General features: G+C 46.4%; 2 protein-coding genes across 2 annotated transcripts in view; one reads left to right on the top strand and one right to left on the bottom strand.

Annotated features, from left to right (window-relative positions):
• The window catches only part of LOC135822975 (sodium channel modifier 1-like), a 65,650-nt gene extending 55,750 nt beyond the window's left edge, over positions 1–9,900 (bottom strand). The window contains exons 1-7 of the mRNA XM_065335815.1: positions 9,785–9,900; positions 8,809–8,879; positions 7,925–8,013; positions 2,631–2,722; positions 1,676–1,874; positions 774–966; positions 373–460 (exon numbers count right to left, since the gene is read on the bottom strand). Coding sequence (XP_065191887.1) covers positions 406–460; positions 774–966; positions 1,676–1,874; positions 2,631–2,722; positions 7,925–8,013; positions 8,809–8,879; positions 9,785–9,835 — 750 coding nt within the window. The 5' untranslated portion in view covers positions 9,836–9,900 and the 3' untranslated portion in view covers positions 373–405. The remainder of the gene's footprint in view (positions 1–372; positions 461–773; positions 967–1,675; positions 1,875–2,630; positions 2,723–7,924; positions 8,014–8,808; positions 8,880–9,784) is intronic.
• A 329-nt stretch (positions 9,901–10,229) lies between these two features.
• The window catches only part of LOC135823063 (IQ domain-containing protein E-like), a 30,337-nt gene continuing 21,257 nt past the window's right edge, over positions 10,230–19,309 (top strand). Inside the window, exons 1-4 of the mRNA XM_065335892.1 lie at positions 10,230–10,824; positions 15,182–15,260; positions 15,850–15,972; positions 16,365–16,444. Coding sequence (XP_065191964.1) covers positions 15,185–15,260; positions 15,850–15,972; positions 16,365–16,444 — 279 coding nt within the window. The 5' untranslated portion in view covers positions 10,230–10,824; positions 15,182–15,184. The remainder of the gene's footprint in view (positions 10,825–15,181; positions 15,261–15,849; positions 15,973–16,364; positions 16,445–19,309) is intronic.

Raw genomic sequence — 19,309 nt, 5'->3', positions numbered from 1 at the left:
ACTCTTTAGTTTGCATTAAATTCTATGTTTGCTGCATTTTTTCGTTTATCTCATGAGCTGTCTTAGTAGCAGCGAAAACCAGCCAGGCACTATGAAATGTTGAAAGACAGCACAACTTGTGTCTTTTGTGTGTGTGTGTGTGTGGGGGGGGGGGGGGGGGGGGGGCTGTCGACTGTGTTTTAAAATTATACGATTCACGTCACATTGCACGTGTAACTTAACCTCTAAAATGTACACGTTTTAACGTGAGATTTTCAAACACGTGTTGAAGTTTTTTAAACATGCAACTTACCCCCCCCCCCCCCCCTTTAATGCTGGATGGCACCTTACAAATATGCTGCAACCACCAATACGATTAAGACAAAGACCTACTCAAGAAGGCGCTGAACCCGGGTAGCCTTTTTCTCAGCTTCGCTTGACGTGGGTTGATCCCTTGCCTAACTGCTGGACGGATGCTGACCTGAACACAAGATGGAATAGCACGCCAAACAAATGCAGTCAAGAGTTTAGACAACAGCTCTCACCTACACGTCAACGCGCACACGCAGAGTGCAGTGGTTAATGGAAATAATGGCTTAGACTCTTTGCCTCCAACAAACTCAGTACTCGCCAGTGCAAAGTATGCGTACACAAGAAGCCAATAATTGGTCCACAGCGAGGGTCGTGGCAATGGCGGGTCTCACCGCCGCATACAAGACAATTCAACAACACAAGGACAACAACACAGACAGGCTTGCAAGCAACACGCTCACAACAACGGAGATGAGACCTACGTGCTAGCTGCCGAGCTACCCGCCGTCTTCTTCTTTTTCTTCTTGGCCACCCCAGCACGCGCTGGAAAGACGTACTGGGTGTCCGCTGAGTCTTTGACTGCAGCTACAGTTGCAGATTCTGCTTGCAGTGAAGAAGAGTGAGGCGCCTGACACAGCGAAGACCCTCTATTGGAATAAACACCCTGAGACACACCTGCACCCGTTGCCAACATAAGAGAGAACACACCAGAAGAGATATTATGACTACTTTAAGAGAAGTCTGACATGATCCCACTTTTCAAGCAACCAGGCATTTCAAGCACATAATTGCCGCCACACTTTTTGTGAAGAGGGTTGGTGCGACTTAGGCGATACTTATGACAAGTAATATTATCGACTTGACAGCACGCAAGAAGGAGTCCACAACTCTCTCCCCCCCCCCCCCCCCCCCCTCTCTCTCTCTCTCTCTCTCTCTCTCTTGTGTTTACAGACAATCTTTGAGGAAACAATACTATAATTAAAGCTATGATTATAAATAGAATGAAGGCCGTAGACATCACCACGCAACATGTTTGAAATGTATCTTGTGTTTCTTTCCAATGCTTCTGCTTGTTTGGCTTGCCATGGCTGGCTATAATCGCACACACCTCTTTTTGATTGGCTTTGGCCATGAGTGTGTGCACACAGTCAACTTCGCTTATAACGACACTCGGCGGGCATCAAAAAGGTGTCGTTATACCCGAAGTCTCATTATATGTATTACAGTGGGATGGGACTTTGCTCTGGGCATGGAAATTCTGTCGTTATTCGCGAATTGTCGTTATATCCGCAGTTGTTATTAGCGAAGTTGACTGTAGTAATGATAACAATAAACATTCAGCAACCGAATCAGCGGCGACACAAGGAGGAAAGACTAGTGTTACCTTGCACTCGAGATGAGGCAGGCGCCGAGGCAGCTCCAGAGTGACGGCCGCCAGATACACGCGGGTCGTATGGCGCCGACCACTGCGACAAAGCCCGGGTGACACGCTCGCGAGTATCTGTCACCAGGGGCGGCGGATGCGACGACGAAGACGGTGACTGCCTTACGTTAGGACCGCTGCGCTGAGCGGACGGCAGGCCCTGGATATAGATTGCGATCACAAAGAATGTCAAAAAAGATTGAAATTATGAAGGTAAGCTGAGCACAGCCTAGTTTCTTCAGAACTACTACATGAGAGCAGGAAATGGGATGCTACCAGAGAAAGATGCACTCATTGTATCAGATAAGCACAGAGTTTGGAGACTGTAAAACAATACTGTACAGGCAGAAAATTTCGTGGGTCAATAATTTCGTCCAACTCCAAAGAAAGGGAGTTTGTCCGGTCGTAAATTTCGTCCATGGATCATAAGAGTGCATTGAAAAGCTAGACAAATCGACATTAGTCCGGCATTTAATTTAGTCCAAAAGCTCCTTGGACGAAAAAGACGAAATTAAATTTCAGACGAATATTTCTGCTTGTATAGTAGTTGTCTAGCAATGAATGCGAAAGTACCACGCAAGTACAGTTGAACATCGATTATCCGCACATCGACTATCCGACCATTCGATTATCCGTAACAGTTTTTTGGGCGCACGTGCCGTAGAGTACGCACTGTGCATGAAGTGAGCCATTCAAAAAACACGAAAATTTTGAAAAGTAAAAAGTAAAAAGGTCGTGCGGCTAGTAATAACCACTGAAAGTGTGTGAGTGACAGTTTTTTCTTATCTGGAACATTTGCCTTATCTGAACACCGCCTGACAGTTGTCTGCCCAGAGGTGGTCGGATAATCGATGTTCAACTGTACTTGTAACAAAATTAAATCCATGGTTGCAGCGCAGTCAAACGAGCACTGTACCTTGGAATGTCCACCAGCAGCTGCCAGGTTCTGTTCGCGTTTCATGATCTCCAGCTGGAGCGACGCTTGCTGTTCGATGCGTTTCACCATGGCTGTATAGCACAAGGCAGCGTTGATCAACACAACAGGGTTAATGTGCACTATAAAACACAGTACACAACTCCCGGTACACAATAGTAATAATAATAACTTTATTAGGATGACCCAAAGGCTGACCGCCTATCGTGGGGTCCGTCGCATTGAAGGATGATGGTACAAGAGAGTACAGATTCATGATAACACACAATACAATACACTGTACATCTAGCACACAACACCCAGCACACAACACCCAGCACACAACACCCAGCACACAACACCCAGCACACAACACACAGTACAATACACAGTACAATACACAGTAGACTCAACACACAATACACAGCACACAAAACACAACACACGGTAGAGGAGACGGCTCGATACCGGGACGGTTTTTGCTCTCTTGAAAGTGGCTCTCTGAAATCACTTCTCGTTATGATGAGGCGATACTGGTCCTTGGAGGGGCTGAGGTAGACTTCTTCGACGTCGCCGAGGTATCGAGTTAGCCGCTCTGGGTCGCTGTGGAAGAATTTCAGGTAAGTTTGTGAACTTGTTTTTTGGTATAATTTTTGAATTTTTTTGGTGTGTTCCCAACCGGAACGGTAGACGAGAAACCCCCTATGGACGACTGTTGGAGACCACTATGCTTCTGGACATACTTTGGGTATTTGTGATCAATGATATGTAGAAGGCACGGAGAATTGAGGTTGTTCGTGACTTTTGCAACAGCTCAAATTGTGGTATGTCTACGCACGTTATTCAATATTTTACGTTGGGTCAGAAATAGGACAAGCAGGACGACATACACACCAAAAAATTAGGGTGGAGTATTGGTAGGAGTTAAATATATATATATTTGTCAACGTGTATCGTTGGAAAAGCAAAGCAACCAGGAAGAACATGATTTCATATTCATCAAAATTTCAGATCTGTTATTGGCATGGAACAATTTTGGCAACATCTATGGAATGCATTATACTATAAACATGATCTTTCTGATGACACTCCAACTGTCACGAAACTGTTCATGGCTCAATCCCAACTACTGCATCACAATTGGGGCACTGGAAGAGGCCTGACTCTTCCAGTGCACTGCAGCACACAAGATGAACGTCATACTCACAGTCAGGACAGATGTGTTCGCACTCGTCACCACAAACTGCACAAAGGGGCATATGCACACGTTGTTGCTGCGCTGGCTGCCTTCGTGCCCCTCTCTCTCTCCTCCTCACCTCAACCGCTTCTCTTCTCTGCTGTCTTTCTTCATCTCGTTGTTGCAGCCCATGGAAGAATTCATCGGACGTCAGCGATCGTGCCTCACTAGCAGCTGACGGCAAGCGTTGCTGACGGATGGCTGGCGTCTGGAAAATGGCTGCGGTCTGTTGGCCTATGACACCAGCTTCGACAAGAGACATGGCGAGAGGAAACTGCTGCTCTGTGTCTGCTGTTTCTGCTGCTTGTTCGTCAACATGGGCAAGGTGAACAGTTGAGGGCTGCATTTCAGTGATAGGTACCGCGTTTCTGTTCAAAGGATAAATGCCAGTCATGGAAAAGCTTGCGGTGATTGTGGCTGGCGTCACAGACTTTGTGAAAGCCTCGGCAAATATAGGGACGAAGTCGTTGATGCTTAGTTTGTGGCCGGGCTTTATAAGGCGGGCGGCAGTACTGACTGACGTGTGGTGTTCCGATAAACTTGCGAAGACTGCCCGATCCAGTGGCTGGAGAAGATGGGTTGTCTTTGACGGAAGTGCTAAGAAAAGAACATTATTCTTCCGTGCCGTGTCGATGACCTTCGTGTTTAGATGACTATAGTGGTTGTCCATAATTACCAGGTGTGTCTTGTTGCGAGGTGTGCATTCCAGGAAAATCTTCGTAAACCAGTCGTAAAACAACTCTCCGTCCATCGATCCTTTGGCGCTTGTTGAATAGATTGCTCCTGGAGAAAGAAATTCAGCAGAAAAACTAGCATGTGTCACACACTGCATTCTTGTTAGCTGTGTTAGTACATATTTAGGAAACTTCACTTCTCAACTCCAATCTCCGAAAACAGTCTCTTCACTGAGATTTCTAATTGAAATTTACATTACACCAAATTTTCGGGCCTGGCCCATCATCAAGGTAATGAATGACAAAATATCAATTGCATAGGTTCTAAAATGGCAATAAATAAGATAAATTGTGCACTCATAACAACAGCAAAAATGAAGAAAGTCAAGTTCCATAACGTTTTCTTGTGACTGTCATCAGTGGAATGCCGTCACATAAAAATGTAATAACTAAAACACACACTTATATACATGTAGCTAATATGGTTTCAGGTAGAAATACAGCAGCTAACAAGTACAAAAAGCGAAGTTTGCACCTTTGCAATGTGTGAATATAGTGTATGTGAGAAAGGTAGTGGCAGATGAATGTGATACTGTGTGAATGAATGTAATGGTGCGTGTGTATTACTTGAAGAGTGTGAGTGATACGTTTTCTTTCTGTTTACATAGCACAGGGTCACGAGTACGAATATACACAGCTTCCAACACCTGCAATTGCTTGAAGAAACGTGCGCAACGAATAACACTAAACCAGGAATCGTCAAACACCTTACGACATTCTGGACTGGACACCAAATGCTTGTACACTGCAGACTTCCTCTTGTGACGGCGTTCCACTGATGACAGTCACAAGAAAACATTATGGAACTTGACTTTCTTCATTTTTGCTGTTGTTATGAGTGCACAATTTATCTTATTTATTGCCATTTTACGACTATTGTCTCCTCGTCGACTGTTTAAATGCATAGGTTCTTATACAAAATTTTAAAAAGTATATGTTTCACAAGTGTGTCTGTGCTCGCTGCTGCATGCAGTACTAGCCAATGTTACTACTTGCGCCATTGTTGCTCAATGGGTAGATATATTGCATGGCAGAGTTTAAATTGTTTTCTGCAATTCTATTTCAATATAGATTGTGGTGCATGGATTGGGATTAAGGTTTTGTTTGTTTTCTTGGAAACAACCATACCTGGTGGTCCATTGCTGACCAGGGATGATGCCAGCTGTTTTCTGTTGAAAATCAGCTGGGGCGGCAGATGGTTTCCCATCGCGTTCACGCATATGTTGGCCGTTATATGGTCATTCGACTTGCTGTGCTGTTGGTGAACTCTCGCTGTGGAGCGGCTTGCCACTACTCTTCTGGGCTTTGGGTCTGGAGTGAAGCCCTTTTCATCCACATTCCAAATTTGTTGAGCCGTGAGATTGTGGTCTTTGATTTCCTTTTCCAGCATTTCGTAGAATGTATTAATTGTGTGCGGGTTGGCGTTCTTAGCTCTTGAAGCTTCCAACGATGTTGGATTTCGGACCACTATTTCAGGGTTTCTTCTCTTAAAACCGCGCCACCAGCCTCTCCCTAGCTGGGGGCATCTCTCGCCAGTCTCTCTCCTGACAACTTCAGCTGCAAGTGCCTGCACTGTAGCTGGAGGAAAAGGATGTGTGCATAGCACGAATAATTTTAATCATTCAATTAAAAAATAGAATTGCTGCATCATGTCTACCTAATTAGCTAAGTCCTTTGTCCCACTGTGCAAGATTCGGACATTTTTTCCATCTACCTTGTATTTCTGTGTGTGTGTGTGTGGGGGGGGGGGGGGGGGGGGATAGTAGAGATGTCTCTTTCACATGCACACACGCTGCACAATATCGTCCAGTCACATATTTTTAATCCTGCTATTATGTGTGATGGATACAGACTGCGTTTTGGGTGGATGTTCTAAGGCTCGGCTACTTGTGATTTCACTATGACATTGTGTGCATACCTATTGGTAGATCTACGAATCAACTCACACACGAAAGTGCATGCATAAGCGCTGAGGGGTAGCGTGCACGTGTGCGACTCAACGTCGTTGAGTGAGACACGTTCAATGGTCCATAAAGAATTCAAATCTGAATTTTCAAAAAAACAGCGGGAAATGGTGCAACGGGCGCGGTGGTATGACAGGTCGATGCTTACCTCGATTTATCCCGAAGCCTCTTGCGGCCATTCCCTTGGCGTAATCAGCGAGTAATTTTTCAAGTTGCTTGCTAAGGACTGGTGCACGGCCCCTCTCCTTCCTTCCCCCATGCACCCTGCGAAACAGTGAGGTCCGTGGTACATCGAATGTCTTGGAAGCCTTCCGAATGGAAGACGAACCGTCCTTGACAGCTGCTAATGCTTCGTCCATGACAGCGATCAGAGTGTGAGAGCTCTGTGTACTTTGTATGGTGCTTTTGTTTATCTGGCTCTTCTTGTGTGCTTAGTAGCAGCTGCTTCTTGACCTCTAGCCGACCCGGGAAAGAAAAAGAACATCCTGCCATTAGTTTTGGTCCACCTTTTGAACTCGGCTCCAGACATAGCAGGATGCACTTGAAATTTCGCGCCATGAAATTTTTGGATTTAGTTCCGTGACATTAGGTAGCATTTTCGTGCTTTGTATGTCTCTGAAGTGGCCAGTTAGTGATTATTAGTTGTCACCATCCTTCTCCTAGGCATTATATTGCTTGGTGGATGGGTCTAGCCGTACCACCCTGCTCTCCCGGGGAGGTTTCTGTCGCTGAGTAACTCAGATCGTACATGAAAAATCACCCACGAAATGTCGATCGAAATTTTTCCTCGTTTCCGTTCTTGGCCGAGATTGAAATTTGGACAGGTCACTTGGGACAATTGTAAGAGTATACTAGTAACATTTGAAGAGGCTACGATGATTACTCGAAGAGAATTTGAGGGCGTTCCGGTTTGCAACCTATGTCCGATTTGAAACCGTCCCCTCTACAATACACTGTACATCCCAAACCTGCAAACTAGGCACGGCACAGACAGGTTGAGAAAAGCAGCCCGGGGGGGGGGGGGGGGGGGGGGGGGCTGTTGACGTAGCGTGGCGGAATGTACAGATGCGAGCAGCTAAACGTGTTTGACAGAAATGGTTTACTACATGGCCTAACACATGTTGTGATTACCGCAAGGTAGCTCAGAAATTAGGCTTAGAAGCAGGGAGCAGTAAGTAAATAACTGGTATTTTACTACTCCTTGCTTAGAAGTGGTCATTCACTGCATAAAGGGAAAGTGCTGGAACATGTTGAAGCCAGCTTTGCTACCCGAGATAAATGGACAGCTGGTCTGCCATTGCCTTGGCCTAGCATCACAGAAATGAACCAATGAATATCACAGAAATGCTTGCACTCACTTACCATCAGCATGCTTCTGGCTCTGGCGATGAACTGCCAACATCTCCAGGGTGTCAAACGTTGGCCTCCATGAGCACACCAGGCATGCAAACCTGCAACGGCGAACAGATACAGTGAACAACATACATGTTGGATAGGTATCGCATGATTTTTGTGCCGAGTTGTTTCCTTGCCTCCTGCGTGCATGTTGCTGTTGTTGACTTTTATTTTACTTCACCAATTGCACAGGCATTGTGAGAAGACAGCAATGCCTGTGCAATCGGTGAAGTAAAATAAAAGTCAACAACAATATACTGGTATACACGCATGAGGCAAGGAAATAACTCGGCACATAACCATGCGATACCTATCCAGCACCTATAATGTACATGTAGAAACACTATCCACTACAAGCCAGTAGGGAAACAACACAATAAATATACTCGGATGGTGAGCCAATTAAATTATGGTGAAAAAAGAAGAAGGACAAAGTGTGCAGGTCGCCGAATGTCTCAGTGCTCCTTGTCAGTTTTGCGCCATTTTGTCGCACTCGCTGACTGTATAAGATCTGGTTACGTTGGTGGACAGTTAGTCAAAACTCGTAACATTTTGCCCTTCTTCTTTTCTCACTACAATAAATATAACACAAGCTACATGTACGTTGCCAACTACTCGCGAAAGTGCTCTATACAGCGAGGCCAGAACCAAACGACACAAGTCAGCAATGGAACGAGGCTATCCTTTTGCTGTAACTCTTCATTGCTCTTGAGCGTGTGGAATCAACTAGAGCCGTCTGTAGAGCTCCTATACTCCAGTATGTTACATCCCAGGTGCTTTTAACCGGAGTTTAAATGTACTCGAAGGCCACCAAGATGGAAACTGTTTCCCGGGCGCAATGCAAAGCTCACCTGCCATTCTTCATAAGCAGTGCTTCGTCATCCGGTACACTCTCGAGCAGCAGGTCGCATCTCCGCCGTTTCTGGTTTCCAGGACAGGGAAAGTATGCGATTGGACAAAGCGAGAAAGAATGAGTCACCAAACAACACATTAGTGTAATTTCACAAATTTCCGGTGTACTTTTATTTTCGGTACTTTCGGTGCGTCTGTTTCATACCTAAAATTTCAATACACCGAACAACTATTAACACACATAATCGGCAATAGGGAACTGATTCTCTGTACCTAAAATTTCTGTTCACCTAACCTGGCCTTTTGCCCTCATACCGAAAATACTGAGCACCTAAAATTTCTGAAATTAGAGTATACCAAGAGTAGATAAACAAGAGTGTGCAATTCCCGGATGGGTTGGCCCATGGCGGAATTTTTTGTTGACGCGATCCTTTCTACGATGCACGCGCTGCGAGTCTTTTGGGAAGTTTTGCCTCTTGCACTGGGCCGGGCTTTACATTACAAGGTTGGTGCCCAGCACGTGCTCTTCCACTGCTCTGCGGAAAATTGCGCCGTTTTCTGAAAAAGGTGACGTCAACAAAATTTCTGCCGTGGGCCGGGGTATCTGCAGATTGTGCAGAAGAGATGCGGAGTTGCACACTCTTGTTTAGCTACTCTTGATTGTACCAAGCGTGAAACCTGTACTGCCCGGAGTGTGAAGCAAACAAGAAAGATGACTATCACGTGTCACTCACACAATCTGCAGTTCTTAGGTAAAATTTACCTAAAAACGTAAGTTTAGGGTCCTTCAACTCAAAAACAATGACTGTGTAAAATGCCTGCAATGTTGTCTGCGAGTACTTAGAAAAACGAAACTATTCAATTCAAAGTGTGCCCGTGATCTAATGGCCAGTACACTACAATTGATCGAAGAACATGATTGTACAGTACGCAAACTGATATTGGTATAAATACTAGTTTCAGTGACCTACCTACCTGAGTCTGTTTGATCTGAGAAAATTGATCGCCAACCAGTTTGAAAGACATGACCGGTGATACGAGCAGGGGTGCACAACATTTGTTGTAGGCAGGAAAGATGGGAATCCACGATTGCTTTTTAATGAAGGAGATAGGTATCTAGACTCGAGATAAGCACTGCACCTAAATACTGCAGATTTCAGCACAGCCAATCTTTCATTATTATTTTCAAAACTTTTGCATCCAGGTACTAGGTACGTACGTACGTATGACGCGCGCATGACGAAATGTGCCGTTGCCTTGTCAACGGCGGGTGTGTGGAAGGAACGCTCGCAGCTAGCTCGACTCGTAGTCGTAAACCACGACTCCCTGAACACAATCATGTCGTAAACCAATAATGCAATATTCAATAACACCATGAATGTTGTAGTCATACAAACTCATCATTATTTTGAGGCGGCAACTCCAATAAATGTCATTGAGTCTCGTTCAAGCACACAAGGCCAAGGAGTCACTTAGCCAGATTTAGGTAGTCAGTAGTATAGTGAGTAGTGTAGTTCTCTTTCAGCGACTGCTCGAGGTTGCCAGCTTTTATGTTGTGCCCCTTCGACTTGAAGACGGAGAGTTTCTTCACTCCGCTTTTACATTCACTGAGTCAGGGTGGTGGATAGTGCACTGGTATAGTGTGCGGCCAACGGGATCCTCGAACCAGCGAGTGCACTGCCTGAATCCAGTGAGGGCATGCAGTAGTCATCTTCGTGGTAGCGAGAGAGTTTGCCAGCAAGCCTAGTAGTGAAAGTCACCTGTACTGTAGCGATCCTAGCGTGGCAGAATTATCATTAGAGTCGTCGTAGGATCACTTGTATTGGCGGCACACTGCAAGCTTCAAGATCAATAACAAGCCGCCTGTTACCAGATTGAGATTGCAGCTTCGAATCGGATCGCGGTGACAGCTGAGCTGGGCTGGAAAGTCGCCAGCTGGGAGAAAATTTGACGAGCGTCTCAGCACATTGACAACTTCTGGCACAAACAGCAGAGACACCGTGGACGATCTGAAGGTTAGCAATTCACCTAAAACACTTCCTGCCATTACCTGTCTCGACATACATGTACATGTACTTGCCAACGTTGCAACCTTTGCGAACCTGAGATCGGGACAATGACATACATGCACATGTACATGTACCGTAAAGTCGCGGATAAAAGCCGGGTTTGCATACAAGCACATCGCGGATAGAAGCCTGGAAATCGAACGGGTCAATGCATATAAGCCTGTCGCGCGTAGAAGCCTGGCTTCTATGCAAGCGCGGATTGGGTAGGTCAAGAGTGCATGCGCTGTGTACAGTGCATAGTAAAACTGCCGCCATACCGGTAGTCAGTGGTAAATCTACGCGTGTCGCGCGTAGAAGCCTGGCTTCTATGCAAGCCCGGATCGGCCGATGTGCATACAAGCCTGGCAAAAATATCAGTGGTGCATATAAGCATGGTTTGCATACAAGCCTGATGCAGGAAGCGGCTTATGTGCTTATAAGCCCGGCTTTTATCCACGACTTTACGGTAGGTATGAAACAGTTCTGTCCGCAGATTGAGTAGGTATGAACATATACATGTACATGTACATATACATGTTATTATTATTATTATTATTAAATTTTTGATAGGGCAATCCCCACAGGCCTAAGGCCTTTTGACAGGGTACCCTAAAACATGAAGAACAGAATTACGGAAGGTATGCAAGGAAGAACTTACTTGAGCGGACCTCCGCTGGGAGGGCATTCCAGCGGTCAGAGCCAAGGAAAGTGACAGAAAATAAACCATAGCGACGTTTGGCTGTCGGAAGAGCAAGGGAAGAGGACACTTGAGAGCAGGTGCGAGAACTAGTGCAGGTAGAATTAGAGCGTACATGTACATGTATACATGTACATGTACATGTATACATGTACATGTACAGAATGTACATGTACATGTACATGTATACATGTACACCGTGTACATTGTAGCTGTGAGTGTGAGGCTTGCGACTAGGCCTTTCCCAAATCGGCCGGCCGAAAAATTCGCAGAAAGTAGCCTTTTCAGAAAATCGCCGATCTTTTGGCCGAATTCTGAGATTTTACCAAGAAATTGCCGAATATACATGTTTTGCAGGGTCGTGGGTAACTGGGCATGACCGCTCGTGCGCGCCTGCGTCACGGCCCGTGGGCATTTCCCAAATCGGCCGGCCGAAACATTGGCCGAAAATAGTGGTTTTGAAGAAATCACCGATCTTTGAGCCGAATACGCAATTTTCGCACTGAATTCGCCGAAAATTGATGTTCTAGTGCCTCAATAGCATGCAAATACAATTTCTGTAGCCATTATCTGCGAAAGGTGGCTGTGACTTTAGAGCCGAATTTCCACAGAAATTTTCAGCCGATTCTGGCGATTTTTTCAGCTGATCGAAAAGCCGAATAGGCCAAAATAAATGGCCGATTTGGGAAAGGCCTACTTGCGACAAATGCACTTTTGGGTGCCTGCAGTGTATTACCACCCTCGATATCGGGACTGTCCCAGCCAAACCGGGACGGTTGGCAGGTACAGGTGCATGTGTCCAATGCCCCGGCAGACCTATTCAAGTAGGGGTACCAGGCGAGTACAGTCAACTTCGCTAATAACGACTGCGGATATAACGACAATTCGCGAATAACGACAGAATTTCCATGCCCAGAGCAAAGTCCCATCCCACTGTAATACATGTACATATAATGAGACTTCGGGTATAACGACACTTCGCGAATAAGGATACCGTTTTGACGCCCCGCCGAGTGTCGTTATAAGCGAAGTTGACTGTAGCTCGTATAGTCAGCGTCAGGGAGTCGTAAAAGCCCGGGAGAGGACACGGGATGCGCGCACGCGGACGATGTTTGCCTCGGCCAGAAAGTGAAGCACGCTAGGCCGGCGCGGCCGGATCTGCTCGATCCACGGCGCTGTGCTCGTCTTCAGGGCAGGAGTCCTAAAATACCAATATTTTACAACTCGTTGTTGACACCATTATCCGAAACTGGTGGCGAAGGAAGGATAAACATGATTGTATGTCTGTCAGACTCAGTACACATGGTACAGGGGTGGGGAGTGGAGTGTGTGTGCGTGGGGGGGGGGGGGGGGGGAGGCGTGTGTATGTGCACATGTGCTTGTACTTTTGTGTGTGTTTGTACAGTGTTTGTGTGTGTGCGCGCGCACGTGCGTGTGCATTTTTGTGCACAACTCCGTTATGAAGTACAAATGATAGGTTTACCTTTTGTACACTCGCCAAGACTTCCGTTTCCTAAACGGCTCAAGTCACCGCGTACTCAGTATACGAGTAGAAAAGTGTTGAAATTATCAAGATTTATAAATAACGACCTGCAACCATGTACAATGTAGATAGATAGTGAACACACATTGATTGTTTTTAAAAGAATCCAGGCATTATCATGAATCATGGAACGAGTGCGTAATAATGCTCTATGTTGCGTTTTGACGATGCTGAAGGAAGGGAGCCGTTGCGATTCACTCACAACACACGCACAGAAGTCCACTCGACTGCAATTTCAGTGCAATTTCTGACACAAATTCATAAATCCACGAGTACGCCGAGGAAGCTCAGCTCATCTCCACAAGAACTTTCGCCCATCACCTGCAATGGAATATGGGCTGTATGATACGACCAGCGGCTAACACGGGAAGTGGCGTCATTTTCCACAAATCTCGTTTCATTCACAACCATTTGACTGCAATTCAGTGCAATTTCTGCCACAAATTCAACTCCACGAGTACGAGGAAGCTCGGCGGATCTCAACACGAACGTTCGCCCATCACCTGCAATGGAATATGGGCTGTATGATACGACCAGTGGCTAACACGGGAAGTGGCGTCATTTTCCACAAATCTCGTTTCATTCACAACCATTTGACTGCAATTCAGTGCAATTTCTGCCACAAATTCAACTCCACGAGTACGAGGAAGCTCAGCGGATCTCAACACGAACGTTCGCCCATCACCTGCAATGGAATATGAGCTGTATGATACGACCAGCAGCTAACACGGGAAGTGGCGTCATTTTCCACAAATCTCATTTCGTTCACCCCAACTCAAATAAAAGTGAAGTACAATTAGGGATTTATCTTGCATTTCCATCACCTCAGAATAAATTAACCTCGATAAACTGAGAGAGAATGAGTGAGGCAGCTGGAAGAATTGAGGATGAAAATAGAGATCAGAAGACTCGACGGAGCAATCGTCTCCGTGCTCTAAGAGAAATCGGAGAATGTCCCAATTAGTATTTCAAGAAGACATCACAATTTTCGAAAATAATAATTTCCTTTCCTCGCAACACCGTTCCCTGGCAGCGTTCCCTGGCAGCGTTCCCCGGCAGCGCGAGGCAAAGATGTTTTCTGGGAATGTGTGCCGTGTCCTCTCCCGGGCTTTTACGACTCCCTGGTCAGCGTTGTCCAGTCACCACAAATGCAAATGGCTGTCATACATGTACAATGTACACATGACATGTGTACATTGTACATGTATGACAGCCATTTGCATTTGTATGTACTACACAGTGAATTACAGTAGGTAAAAATGGCGAGTATGAAGTACATGTACATGTACTGTACATGTACATGTACATGTACATGGTCACCACACCACGGATAAGCTCTAGTACAGGGTCACCACACCACGGATGTGCGAGCTACGCCCCAGCGTACACTGGCCCCACACATTGCACCGGTTCCGGTGGGTAGCCCTTTCCCAAAGGTGCTCTTTTAATTCGCACTTAGTGCTTTTCGCCGTCCCTCAAAATATGCTGAAAAAGTGCTCTTTTTTCAGTGAAAACAGGAAAAAAGTGCTCTTTTCAGTCAGTGAAGCATAGCCATGATACATGTTCAGATATGAACCCAAGCTGAGAAATGAATACGCACTCTTCCATTTATGGGTCCACGAAAGGCAAAACAGGAAGTAAAGTTCAAAAAACCCACTTTTACAGCATTGTGTACAAGCTTCACCAACTTGTTGCCCCCCAAAAAGCCGGGTGCCAACTGACAAGGCCCATCGAGCACTCGGAAACTGTGATCGCATGCATGAGCAAACAGATTTTAGCACTTTTTCAGCTAAAAAAGCTCAAAAAGGGCGAAAACGCAATAAAGGGCAAAAGAAACGGGCTTTCCAAAAGGGCCAAAGGGCGAAAAAAAGGGCGAGCACCTTTGGGAAAGGGCTACCGGTGGGCCTGCATCATAATGTGTGATGCTGTTCCTGTGCACACGACACAATCTACAGTAATGCTGTACACATTTTCTAGCATTACCGGTGTGCAACGAACAACATTGACAGCCAGCATCGTAGTCAAACATATCTGGCAGATCTGGAATTCTGTTTCCGTTCTTCTTTATTGTTATGAATGTAAAGCCGATGACAATGAATGGGTCAAGGCGACACTCACTTCGGTCCGCCAGTGGTTCAAGTGTTCACATGCCCGATATGGATTGTAAGTACTTCCAAGTTAAGAGCTGTTGCACATCCCATTTTTCAATGCCCAGTTGCAACGCTGACGCCAAGACCTCTAGTCGGTTGAGTTGCTCCCAGCACATCGGCACGTCGTCCCTACATCCCTGTGTCTTGTTCTTTCTTTCTTCGTTCTCCACATGTTTTCCAGTTGGGCTGTGTTAAGTAAAATAAAAAATAAAAATGAAGAACATTTATCACATGACCATACAGGGTAGCCATGTTGGCTCCAACTTCATACAACCCTTGCATCTATGGGTCATATGATGTCGGCCATGTTGGTTCCACTGTCCCGTGAAATGCCGTGATCACTCTCTACGCAAATTTAGTCACATGACACAGATGTGAAACCGCTCTATCAGGAGAAATGTGCCAGACAAGTCACCAGTCATCTATTATGTGTGTTGCATGCTGTGTGCTGGCTAATCAGACTCTGCACCCACATATGCAGAAAGTACATGATTTTGAGTCTCTTTTTTTTACTCCTAGATAATAATGATACACATTGTAATAGGAATACAGGATGCTAGCTGAGTTTCTAAAATGAGACGATGTTTCATTGCTGTTTGCAGATCCAGTTGAGATACATCCCCGTGCTGGACCGCAGCCTCACCATCGCACTGGCTCGGCACAGGCAAGGCGGAGCTCGACGCAAGCCTACGTGAAGTCGCTGCATGACTCACCATACCTCGCAAGTATGTTGATGTAATTTGAAAAGAAAATGTAAAGGTCGCACATCCGCGTTACCTCTGGCTATACAAGTGTGTTTAGAAACCCAACCAGCTTGGGAGTTTTGCTCGGGAACGTTTGCACATCCGCATCACAGCTGGCAGGCTATTAAACAAAATGTGCTTAGAAACACAACCAGCTTACACTGAGTCCATTCATTGAAAACTGGCAGCCTAACTTTTCGGTGTCTCCCGCATGTACACAGTACATCCAGTATTTACTGTATACTGGACGTTGATAAACGCTTAGTAATGCTCTCCACCAGAGCAAGTTGATCCGCGTTATCTTCAAGAAGAGTATCCTGAGCCGTTCTGCTACGTTTCTGTGTGTTCCCTGCCATATGACCGATGGTGTCCAGAGACTGGTCCGCTGAGAGCTACACACAACGGCCAGGCCACACGGAAGAGACCGCCTAGACCGAGCGACGCTCCGGCACAAGTAAGTCTGATCTTGCTAGCAAGGCACACGCAATTAGCATTAATCACCGTATTTTCCGGAGTATAAGCCGCACCCCCCTCCATTTTTTGAAACGAAAAAAAAACATTTACCATATTTATCACCGCGGCGTTGATTTGACCATCGGAGTATAGGCCGCAACCCCCTTTTTGGGGTGAATTCTGAGTGCTCAAAGTGCGACTTGTACTTCAGAGATACGGTTTGCTGCTTTTGCTGCTGATCCGGTAAGAGTCTCAACCCAAGCGGACCAGTACCGCATAAGAGGAGGACCAAAAGCTGAGTTTTCCTAGTTCCAGGGTAGGGCCAGCATCACTGGTTGGACGGGTATGGCCACCGTTTTTTCTTTTCTTTTCTTTGAGTGCCCACGGGCTCCGATGTGGTTAGAGTTGAGGAGCAAAAGGGTGATCCGGCTTGAAAAAGGGCTCATTGCTCATGGACTGCCTAGCAGTGCGCAAGTAACTCTGTGGAAGTTCTAACAGGCTATCCTCGCACACACCTCACTACAGTATATTCCTCATAGACCGCTCTTCTTGTGCCGCAGTGGGGACTATTATGCTAGCTGCATGCGTTGCCAGTGGAGGGCGTTGCTGAACAAAAAGATACGCATGCATGATGATCTGGATCTGGAGATGTGTCCATCTAGATGTACTACACTGGCATTAGGCCGAGATAGGGTCATGATCGGTCACGTAGCCCAGACCGGGGGCTGTACCACCCGTCAAAACCTGGCTCCAGACCTGCATCATGTGGCAGTGCCTGTGAATGATGATGATGATGATAATAGAGGCGGGAAGTGAAGCCGGGTTGTAAATCTAGGAATTGCATGATTGCCAGGTCGGTGTCCATCTTGGAGCACCGAATATTCCCGGCAGTGTGAATACCAGCTCAGCCATGTCCACCGCAGCATGGGCATGGCACCCAGGGAGTGCCGGCAGCTGGTAAACTGGAAACAGAGATCATTCGTCTCAGGGGCAGGGGCAAGGGGGCGGTATGCACAGGGCTGGGCTGCGTTCAATGTGAAACTACTGTCAGAAAGCCGGAGTGCCGGGCCAACGTGGCTTGGTCAGCCAGCCAGCACTGAGTGATTGATCTGAGATAGTTGGCATCACCAGACTGTACATCATTTACAATAGCCGATGTTGTTGTCGAAAACGCATTGGTATTAAACTGAGTGAATTTCCTAATAGGGATACGAGCTATGGATACAGATCGTGGATGGTTGGAGCTTACCGAGCTCTCATTCCTATCTTTTTCTAAATGGCCACACATTCTTTTCTTATTATCTGCAAACTCCAACACAGCCAATTACACATGTATGAAACTGCTCTCCGGCCTCAACTCCAATACCGGCCTGTACACTGAGATAAATGCCAACATTTCTGGCCCGGCCCATTATCTCAGAGTAAATGCACAGCCATACATTCGTCGGCGCGCATGCGTGTGTGTGTGTGTGTGTCAGGTTGCGGGGTCGATTCCCGACGATTATGATCACACACGTCTTTCTTCTTTTTCTCAGACTCCTCCTGACTTTTCTTTCATTCTCCTGGGTGGTTACCAACAACCAGTGCATGCCGGAGTATGTGGTGTGATGTGTGTGCGGAAAAAAAAGAAAAAAGACCAAAAAGTAGCCACTGGCCAGAAAAAGCCACTTCATAGCTGTGTGGTGTAGACCAGGCTGAATAGTGGCGGTCAATTCTTCAGCCTTGCAAGCTGTTGAATGGTGCAATCCCAGCACAAGCTGCTATGGCTTCTGCCGTAGCATCGATATCATCGCCTCCGGCGATGGGCGTCCAATGGTCCAATGGTGTGTGTGTGTGTGCGTGTGTATATGTTCCTAGGCCAGGCACCATGACTGTGCAACTGACCTTTGTTGTCCACAATGACGTGAAGCTGCCTGATACGACCATTTTGGACCGATTCAACTACACCCCACCTATCATTCTGCCCCCCCCCCCCCCCCCCCCCCGGAACAGTATGATCCCATCTGCCATGGTTGGGCTGTGGGCATGAGCCTAGAAAGTTGAAATACCGGTATACTGGCTTGCTCTGTTCAAGTTGAAAGCATTTGCAGCATTTGGATTACTAGTAGATGTGGGACAACCCGTGACTAGACCGAGTACATCAGCGACTCCATGGCTGTCACTAGAATACCGTAAAGTCTTGTATAAAAGCCGCACTTGAATAGAAGCCGCAATTTTGGGCCCATCAAATCACATATAAGCCTGGTTTTAGTGTTGACATACATAAAAATACCTGTCTCATAAAAAAGCCTGCAAAATTTCACCAAGAAAGTCACAGAAGCCGCGGCTTTTATACAAGACTTTAAAGTAATTGCTGTCACAGGCGGCCGGCCCGGGCTCACACTCACTCGTGCTCACACAGCCAGTACATGCACTAGTACTGTACTGTCGGGCGCCAAAGAACGGGGGGGGGGGGGGGGTCAGGGTTCTAGCCTAGCCCGTTCTTATTTTTAGCGAACACTGCAGTTTCGTTCCTATTTGATGGCACAGCCTTACATGTACATTTATGCAGAGTTATACGTCTGAGTGTACATTATAGTGTACATTACGGTTTCCGTTCTTATCTGCAAAAAATCCAGCCTAGACCGTTCTTGAAAATTAGTGAAATTCTAGCCTGGTCGTTCTTCGGCTGTCTGTTCTTCGGCTGTCTGTTCTTCGGCTGTCTGCTCTTCGGCTGTCTGCTCTTCGGCTGTCTGCTCTTCGGCTGTCTGCTCTTCGGCTGTCTGCTCTTCGGCTGTCTGCTCTTCGGCTGTCTGTTCTTCGGCTGTCTGTTCTTAGGCTGTCTGTTCTTCGGCTGTCTGTTCTTCGGCTGTCTGCTCTTCGGCTG

This window comes from Sycon ciliatum, chromosome 8 (genome assembly GCF_964019385.1).
Source record: "Sycon ciliatum chromosome 8, ocSycCili1.1, whole genome shotgun sequence".
Lineage (NCBI taxonomy): Eukaryota > Metazoa > Porifera > Calcarea > Leucosolenida > Sycettidae > Sycon > Sycon ciliatum.
This window is presented reverse-complemented; position numbering and strand designations above follow the sequence as displayed.